Source organism: Camarhynchus parvulus, chromosome 1 (assembly GCF_901933205.1).
Source record: "Camarhynchus parvulus chromosome 1, STF_HiC, whole genome shotgun sequence".
NCBI lineage: Eukaryota > Metazoa > Chordata > Aves > Passeriformes > Thraupidae > Camarhynchus > Camarhynchus parvulus.
The window spans coordinates 62,767,546-62,777,694 of NC_044571.1; the positions used below are offsets into that span (position 1 = coordinate 62,767,546).

General features: G+C 47.9%; 1 protein-coding gene across 1 annotated transcript; it reads left to right on the forward strand.

Moving 5' to 3' along the window:
- Window positions 1-9,197: 9,197 nt before the first annotated feature.
- ARL11 (ADP ribosylation factor like GTPase 11) lies at window positions 9,198-10,149 on the forward strand. Its single transcript, XM_030954389.1, is given in 2 exon segments — window positions 9,198-9,615; window positions 9,618-10,149. Coding segments are annotated over 2 exon segments (603 nt in total). The 3' UTR covers window positions 9,803-10,149.

Consider the following 10,149-nt stretch of genomic DNA (forward strand, 5'->3'; position numbering starts at 1 on the left):
CGCCCGGCGCGGCCCCCGCGCGCCCCGCCCGCCACCGCCGCTCGCGCCGTCCCTCACGGCCGTCGGGGCCGCGCGCGCCGCCGGCGCCAGCGCACGTGACCAGGGCGGGAGGGGAGCGGGGGGGGCAGAGTTGCGCCGCATCACGTGACTCGCCGGAGGGACGCGGGAGCGCGGAATGAGGGGGGGAGCCCCCCTCTTGACCGCTCGCGCGCGCTCCGTCACGTGGGCGGCTCCTCGCTCCCTATTGGGCGCCGCGGGTGCGCGGGGCGCATGACGCGGCCCCTGGTCCGCTATTCCCGCCCAGCCCAGCCCAGCCCAGCCCGGCGCGGGGTGGGGCGGGGCGGGGCGGCGCGGCGCGGCGCGGCGCGGATGGCGGGGACAGGGCGGTTGGCAATGACTCCGGCGTTATCCCGAGTCCAACCTCCCACCGACCGCCACCGTGTCAAGCAGGCCGCGGCACTGAGTGCTATGTGCACCTCCAGGGACGGTGACTCCACCACTTCCCACGGCAGCCCATTCCAATCCCAAGTCACTTTCTGAGGAGAAATTCCGTGGCACAGCTTGAGGCTTTGTCCTGCCGCTAAATTACCTGGGAGAAGAAGCCGACCCCCACCTGGCTCCACTCTCCTGTCAGGGAGCCGCAGGGAGCGATGAGGTTCCCCCACCCCGAGCCGCCTTTTCTCCAGGCTGAGCGATCCCCTCAAGCCCGAACTCCCTCAGACGCTCTTCGTAAGGCTTTGCTCCAAACCCTTCCCCAGCTCCGCTGCCCTTCTCTGGAGCCCCTGCAGCCCCTCAGAGTGCTGCCTTCCTGAGCTGAGGGCCCTGTCTGCCCCGCATCCTCCGCGGCTCGGCCCGGCTCCCTGCCCGGGCCGGGGAGCAGAGCCCGCCCGGGGCTGGATCGCTGCTGGCTCTGCTGCAGCCTGGGGCCTCAGTCCGGGTGGGTCCCAGAGACAGGGCTAAGGGTCTTCTCACACAGTCACTCAGCGACTTCTCTTCATTCAAAAGTATTTAGGCAGCCTATAAACCCCTGCTAGACCTTAGCGTTAGCACACTCTTGTCCCTTCACTGTTCTTTTCCAACACCTGCACATCAAGTAGGCAGGATCCAGGAAAGGGAAGATTGGAAACCGGCATTCCCAAGAGAAGTCTTTTGTTAGCACAAAGTTGTTACCAGGAAATGGCTTCCTCCTTTCTCAAAATTTACTTTTTTTTTTTCCTGACAGTGGGTCAGAAGGCAGCTGGGGTTTGCAGGGAGTGGAGAACTGATGGATCTGAAACATAAAGCAGTAGGGTCAAGCCCACTGGAGGTATCAATCTCTTTTTGAGGGTGGTCAACTTAAGAAAAAGCTAAATTCAAAGAAGGGAAGGAAAGGAAAAAAGAAAAAGAGAAAAATCAATTTTAGTAATCCAGGGATCATGTGTGGATGGGTTGCTCTAAAAGGAAATCAATGACGCTGAAGAAATTCTGCTCTGGAATACAAGGCAAGGAAAGCACAGTGGTAGGTCCCGGGTAGAAAGAGAATTTTCTTGCCAAGTTGCTGCTTGCTGTGCTGCCAGCATCAGGAAAGTACTGCTGAATACATTGTGGGAATTCTGAAGCAACAGAAAGAAAAGGCATAAATAAGATACATGGAAAAGTGTCATCAGTGCCTCTGTGGGGGCCCAAAAGGGCCAGAAAGGGAGCATACACAACATTTGTTTTCAGCTTGTGTTTGTGTCTTCGCAAAGGAGTTGTCTGTCAAGAACAGCTGCCTTTCCTGACGCTGCTGGGAAATGGTGCAAAGGTGGAGCTGCATAAACAAAACTGTGATTTTAGTTCTGCAGGACAGCCCTGCTTAGTTACCATATGCAGAAACCCAGTTTTTTTAACAAGCACCAGAACACAAGCTCCAAGTCAGGGGTTTTTTTTATTCACATGGGTTTATTTTTCTTATTATTAGTTATCAATAGTCACTTTTCACACTAATTTTTCATTCACTAAGTCCTTAAACAGCAGTTGCAGGCAGTTGGTATTGTGTCTGAGCTTTGTGAGCAGCTGAAACAGCTACAGAAGTGCTCTGTGTAGAGCAGAAATAATTTTATTACCTAGCAAATAACTAGTTTCAGTTCTTTTTCTCCCAGTGTGGCTTTTTGCAAAAGCCAGCAATAACAAAAAGCAACCTTCCTCTAACATTTCTTTTTCTACAAGGAAAAGGGTTATGAAACCTGATATCCGTCTTGGAAAAGTTATGACCGACTGGAAGCGTTATGAAAGCATTAAATAGGCCAACCAGGCAAAGCAATGCTATTCAGAGACAAGTTTTGTAGAACAAAAGGAATTGTTTCCCAAGACGCCACACAGATAACGAGTGTGGCTGGCCTTGGTGGGTCAGCTCAGGTGCTGATCCCTCTCTCTGACACCAACAGCCTCAGTTTGCATCTCTTGGTAGCAGTAGCAGGTGACTGTGAAGGGCTTTCCTCAAGTGACCATAGTGGGGACACTAGAAATTAAACATGGAGAATAGCTTGGCAGGGAATTATACCCCAAAACCTCGGGGTTTTGGAATTATACCCCAAAACCTGACTCTGTAATTCCATTCCTAATCATGTGTTGTCAAACCCAGAGATCACAAAGGTGTGCATAGTCATAGATAAGCCCGAGTTTACAGGAATTTATGATCTTGTTAATTGTGGATTTAAATGCTTGTTCTGTATCTGCAGCCCTGTAAGTGACCACAAACAGTGAAGCGTTGTGATGGCAACTGTCAGTGACCTGTTAAAGGATATTAAAGGAAGAAAATTCTTCAAAGTGTTTCTTGTTTTTCTCCTCATTAAGCATCATTTTTTTCCATCAGTGGGTTAACTGTTTTCACTCAGACTGTGGAGTCCTAGGATATAATGCCAGCTAAATCTGATGTGAAAACAATCTGGAGACAAATGTGACCTGCGTGGAGCTGACATCTCACTCCAGTTCTGTTGTGCAGTGCTCACCATCCTGTGGCACACAAAACAAACCTACAGCTGCTGTTCAGCAAAACCCATTTCAAAGTGATCCACCTCCAAAAAAGGAAGGGCCTGCCCATAAATCAAAGCAGGAACTCTGACATCTGCTGTTTGGCAGCAGCTGATTCCGCTGGAGGGAGGCTCTCCATTGAGAAATGTGTGGGAAAACATTGACACTCTGTGGCCAGACAGATAAAATGCAACTTGTGAAATTTCATGGGTTTTTGTCACTTTCTTCCATTTTACCAAACAGAAATGTAGTAAAGAACAATTTGTAGGGTTTTCTTCTTGTTGATAATTTCCAGTATCTTTTCAGTAAATTTTATTTATTGGTATAAAATGTCCTAAACAGGCAAGCTAAAACAAATATCAAAAACAAACAATTAAACAAAACTTTGCAACCAAACCTCCTGAATCTAGGAGCCCTGAGAGTGAAACTGCTGTGGCTCTGGAGCCTGTCAAGTTGCACAAAGTACATTTTCAGGTCCATGCCTGCACTGTCATTTTAATCCCATTTTCTTTCTCTGGAACTGTAACAAAGGAAGGCCATCTTAAAGGGAACTGGATTTCTACATTGCAAAGAAGGATTTCCTCCAGATGAATCTGGGGAGATGAATTTCATCAGCATATCTCCAATTTATAAATTTTTACTTCCCATGGAAGTAACAGGTAAGATATTACCTATATTATATTTAGTGCATGTAGGGAGTAGGGTTAAGCATCATTAGATAGTCTCTTTAGGGCTTCCTCTCAATAGAAACCAAAGGAATACTAAAAAAATGCCCCCAAAAAGCCAGTCCTTGCTTCCTGGCTTTTACATTCAACAGATGGAGAAGGAAATACAAGGAGGCAGGAGCTTTTTTTTGGCACATGTAACACTGATGTTTTTGTAAGCATACACATTTTTTGCTCTTTTTATTTTCCTCTTCAACTAGAAACACTAATAATGACAAAGAATTGAGCTTAAGGCCTCACAAAATAGTCAGAGCTGTATTTTAATTAGTTTCTAAGCCATTTCTAAAATGGCTTGTGTGCAGTATGTGGCACATACTGTAGGTAAGGATGCCAAAGAAGCTTAGTTTTGAGTTGTCCTGAGGAGGCAAAGATAAGATGTTAGGGGTCAAGGAGGAAGAGATCTGCGAATTTAAGACAGACAAAGAAGGACCTGGCATGAGAGTTTCAGTGACATAAAAGAATTAAGGGCACTGCCAATTTATGTGGGAAAAGCTAAAACAGTTTGGGTAGCACTTGAATAAGTATGTCTGGAGAGTCCTCTCTAGAGGACTGATAAAATTCTGCATCCTGATAAAACTACAAACAGCTTTGGAAACTATAATTTCAGAGACTAGAGCAGTAATATTTATGAAAAATATGCTACAGTCATATACAAAGGACACAGTAATTCAAACAGAAATCAAAGCAAGGCAAATAATTTTCCTTTCCATGTCGTCTTGCTGTTGAAATATCTGTCAGCTAAGAGATGAGAACATGAGAGAAAAAGTCTTTGCTCTGTGCCAAATTTCTCCACTTTCACCTTGTCAGGGTGCAATGCAGAGAGTTAAGGCAGGATCTGATGGTCAGGACCTGTCCCGCTGTCCCCAGCCAGGGGGCAGGCAGGACTGGGGCACATGCAGGGGCACCACCAGCCCTGGCCATCAGGCAGCTGTGTTGAGCAGGGTCTCACACCCGTGGCATGTTTGTGTCCCTGTGGCTGCCATCCTCCAGCACAGGGGTGAGTCCCAGCAGGCCAGACAGGTGGGGACTGAGAAGAGACAAGGACCTCTGGGAACTCTGACATGGCATCAGCGAGGGTGTAGCAGGTGAGGTTTTGTGCTTTCCAGCCAGAGTCACTTCCCTACAGGAAAGAGTTAACTGGAAAGCACGAAGCTGATAGCCTATCTGCTGCCAGTTATGCTACCAAAAACCATTTCCCTTCACCAAATGTTTGTCCCAGGAAATGAGGAGGAAACAAGGACCACAGGACGAGCTGGACAACAGTGCCCTATTTCCAACCCCAGCAGGAGTGCCCTGGAGATACCAACAGCTCTCAGAGTGCTTGATGGGCACCCAAAGGACAAGTGCTTAACATCTGCTGTGTCTTTTGTTGTGTGAGTCTTGTCATTCATTCTGAACTTCAGGGTGTTGATTCAACTTCAAGATCACATCTTTTCAAGAGACGTCACTGCAGGCAGGCTTTTCTAGGGCATGTCGTAGCCTGTGGCTCTCTTGTGTAACTTTCAGACTATGCTAAGCCATGTTTCAAGCCTCTGGGAATTTGTCTCAGGAGGAAGCATCTTGCCTTCAGCTGCCAGCTCTCACAGCCACCCACTGACCCTGATGGAACAGGCAGCTTGCTGGGCATGTGCCAAGTGAACTGGCACGAGTCTGTTAGCAGGAGGGAGTTTCCTGCGGGCACGCCAGAAATCGGGGACAGAGCAAGAGGAATGGAGCAGGATGCAGGGAACGAAAAGGCCAAACTTCTGTAAGTCTGAACCCTTGCATTTGGCTTTGCTGTGGTTTTAGCCTGGGGCCCTGGCTAGGTCAAATCCAGTGATCCCAGCAGGTGCACAAGGAACTCTCACAGGCCAAACACAGAGAAGCCCCCATCAAGGTCACTGCCAGCAGTGGACAGGGGGTCTGCAGGCCAAGACATCTGCCTGTGTCCAGGCGTCCTTCAGCTCCCAGAGGGCTTTCTCACCAGCTGCTGCTCTGAACATGCCCTCCATGGGTGACCCTGCCATGTATGATCTAGTGAGGAGATCCTGCAGGAAACACAGGCAGGGCTGGGTGCACACAGGCTTCGGTGGCCTTTCTCAGGGACACAAGCACAATTGGATGGGGAAGCACACTCTGCCTTTGCTGGACTGAGATGTGCTTGTTGTTCCAAGCAGATGCCATTTGGATGCACACTCACAACAAGGACCAGAACTACGGCTGCTATTCCTGGCTCTGTGAAGGGTTGTCTCCCTGGAGCTGCCTTCCAAAGAGGTGGCACAGGTTGGAACAAATATGAGTTAATATAGTGATCAGGACAAAATCCCTGTAATCAGAATATTTAGGGCATGGGAAGGAGGGGGGGATTGTCTCCTATACTACTAGTACCGATTATTGCTTTTTTGGGATGAATCTAGGAAGCAGAGAAATGCATGCCTAAAAAAGAGCAAACAAATAAATTGACTGAAATTCTGTGAAACTATAAATGGAATTAGCATTGCTTCTGAGAATTCAGGGACATGACACACAAGACAAGAACATTTATTCTGTCCACAGAATACACAGCTTGAATAAGGGCTGTCCTTGTCTCTGAACACAATGTCTGAATTATTTAGTACCTGGCCTTTCTGTTCCAGCAATAGATGCACTCAGAACTCATCTTGTCTGCTTTTACTTTCTTTTTTTTCATTCTTTCTTAAACAGACTTGTAATTGCTGCTATGTATTATTTATTGGAAATGCTATGCTTTTGTAACATAGCTGTGGGCGGAACAGGCTCTGTAGGCACAGTTTGCACCCTGTACTTGGAATAATTGTCAGGAAGAAAGAAAATAGGTTCAATACACAGGGTATAAGCATGTAAAGAAAAAGAAAAAGAACTTAGAGTTTCCTCTATTTGCCCATGAATTACTGCATTCTGTGCCATAGAAAATCTAAGAGTTTTCAGAATTTTACTGAATCATCAGTAAAACTGTGCTTCGTTGCATCCTTTATTCTGGCTTTATTTCTTCTTTTTCCTTTTCCCTTTTTCCTCTTTCCCTTTTCCTTTTTTTTTTTTTTTTTTTTTTTTTTTTTTTTTTTTTGTTTTTTGGAAGCAGCCTTCTTCTGTAGCATGTGAGGGAGCAATGCAATCAAAGACTCTATCACATCATATTTCAAATGCTCAATTATTCTCTGAATGGTAGAGTCTCCACCCCTGCTTCCCGTACCTGCATTTTAATTTACTTGAAAGAAATTATGGTACTATGAATGTCTGGTCAGATGAAACAGATGTGTGCCACCCCTGCCTGCCAAGTCTCAGAGAGGATGAGCAGCAGCAAAGGCAGGAGAAACATGATAAGATCAAGACACAATTCACTTGACCCACTGTTATGTCTAAAATTACCAACGATACTGATCTTAAAGGTATGGGAAGGTTATTCCAAAATAGTGAAAAAGCAGATCAAGGATTTATTTTAAAAACTGAAGAACATGGACAAAAGGATAACCCTCAGGCAGCAACACACACTTCAGAGTGTGCAAGCAGTGCCCTGGAGGGCCAGAATCCACTGTAAATTACAGATCTCTTTTCTTATCCACATCTAGGGAGCTTTCTGCTTTCTGTAATTTTGCACTTACAGACTGGTTTTAGAAAAGATCACCTGTGAACATATGCTGCACAATTTTATTGTTGAATCTTGAGAAAGAAGGCTTATGAAAGTCCTGATCACTGTGTTGCAATATTCACAGGGCGGTTACAAAGAAGATAGAGAATCCCTTTTTTACAAGTAGTCTGTGGGAAAAAATGAGTGGTAATGGGTACAATTTACTCCTGGGGAGATTCTGATTGCACACAAGAGGATAACTTTTCACAATGAGAACAATCCACCTCTGGAATAATTTCCCCAGGGAAGTGGTGTGTTCCCCAGCACCTGGGAACACCTAAGATTTGGCTGGAGAGGGTGCTGAGCTTCTTTTAGACCATGCTTTTGCCTTGAAAGGTTGGTTGGACCAGATAATCCTCGAGGTCTGTCCAACCAGGTATTCCACAGTTGTTAAAACCCACCTTACACATCCACAAGCTGCATAATCTTGTGAAGGCTCTGGTGCCAACCAGCTCTGTGGGTTAACAACGGGAGAGACATTTATCACAGAGTTATCTTGCAAAATGTGGTCTGTTTTGTACCCCTTGCAATCTCATGCAGCCTAAGTGGGCTGGATCCTTGTGTTCTTTTTTTTCTCATGCATCTTCCTTTCTGTAAAAGATGGAAAACTGGAATGTCTTGCCCCCAGAGGAAGAAATATGCCTCTCAGTGACCAGACAGTCCCTTCCACATGCTGTGCTGAACTCCATCCCCAGCAATGCTTGTGACATGGAGCTGTCATATGGAGATTATTGCCGAGGAAACCCAGAGATGTGTTAAAAATTCCCCTGTGGGCCCGGGGAAGCAGGGGTGAATCCCATTTCTTTCTCGAGTAAAGGTGGCTAGAGAGCAGCTCTGCCTTACTGCTGTGAGGTGAGCTCTGCACACCTCTGAGCAGCCTCTTAGGAGCCAAACCCAACCAATAAAGAAGGGAAATAAACACTGGCTTTGCTGGGACTCTGCTGCTGCCATCAGCTGCTCCTGCACAGCGAGGCTGGGAGTTGTTGCAGCAGCGCTTTTTTGCCTCTGGCGTGTAATGTGCAAGGGGTGCTGTCTTGTTAAACAATTTTCTGTTCTTTTAGGGGATTTTTGTACCCCCTCAGCCACATGACTTTGCTTCACTTAAAAAAGTTAAAATGTCGTAAATACTTTGATGTAAAGACTATTATGGATTTCTGCCCCAGGAATGGCATTTTAACTCATTGTATTTCAGTAAGACTTTAAAAAAAATGCTTGTGTGCATTTTTTAAAATTGCTGTTGTTACCATTTGAACAAAAGGTAGCAAAAGCTGATGATACAGTGATTTGTTTTGTACTTTTTAACACAAGACTGGCAGAAGAATCATCTTGTTGCTCAAGAGGCTTTAAATCCCCACCCTTGAGCTGTGATTCAGCAAATTCCAGAGTAACCCTAGTCTGAAGCCCGGGTTCCTCCTTGTCCTGTCCTGCCGGGGGGTGGATTTCTCCTAGACGAGCCAATGAACAGAAGCTCATTTATTTATGTATGTGGTGAGGAGGAAACTTACTGCACAGTCTCCCCACCTCTTCCTGCAGAATGTTAGCTCTCTTTCGCACCAATCACTTCGGGTCCTGAATGGAAAGGAGTGGCAGGGGAGCCGGGGTGTAGGAACTGCTGATGTGAACATCACTCCCTGGCTCTGCTGCACACACCTCGTAAACACTCGCTCTCACCTCATCTGAGCTACAGAGAGAAGCAAAGGCCGGCTGCCCGCACCTTTCTTCAGCAAGCCTCGGGTGCTCTTTCAGAGAGGCAGGGCTGAGCCCTCTGTTAATGACTGACATCACCCAGGAAATACGCTTGCTTACTGTTTTTTTTTTTTTTTTTGGCTGCATTCCCCCCCAGCACCGGCAGTATTTTGATGGGGAAGCTGATCTCCAAAGGCTGGAGGAAAAGAGATGCTCGAGTTATCATGCTGGGGCTCGACTTTGCTGGCAAATCCACCCTTCTGTACAAACTGAAGAGCGGCCAGGCTGTGGAGACCTGCCCCACGGTGGGATTCAACGTGGAGTCTCTGAGAACTCCCTGTGGCATTTCCTTCACCCTCTGGGATGTTGGGGGACAAGACAGCCTGCGGGCCAGCTGGCCGAACTACCTGGAGGACATCAACACCCTCATCTTCGTGCTTGACAGCACAGATACGGCCCGGCTGGCTGAAGCAATGGCAGCCCTGGAGGAGGCCCTGAGCCACCCCGGCATGGCTGGCACCCCTGTGCTCCTGCTGGCCAACAAGCAGGACGTGCCGGGAGCGCTGGCTCCTGCCCAGCTGGGCGAGATGCTGCGGCTGGGGGGCTGGCCAGGCACCGCTGGATGCTCCGGGGCTGCAGTGCCCACACGGGCCAGGGCCTGCAGGAAGTGCTGGCCATCCTGGGAATGCTGCTGCGGGGCTCAGGGCACAGCTCCCTGTCCCAGGAGCAGCCCATCACGGGGCTGGCAGAGAGGAGGCAAGATCCCGAGCAAACCTGACCCTCACATGGACTCCTCCCTCTCACAGCTGCCAGCAGGTTTGTCAACGGGGCATTCCAGCCTCCGGGCACCCCTACAAGGAGCAGAGCTGCAGCTGGCACATTCTGTGATGTTGGGATCTCTCGCTGGTCAGAGTGACCCCGAGATGTGTTAGAAAGTCTCTTTTCCCAGCCCGGCTCTTGAAAAAGGAGTCAGAGTTCCTCAATTCTCGGTCTCAAGGTTGTTTATCGTATCTTATCTATAGAATTATTTCTCCTGTCCTGCCGAGGTCTGCTCAGCAGGACAGTCCGGGCACTCTGCCTGCCCCCAGGGCTGTGTTGTGTCTTTATACTAAAAACTACGTGTAC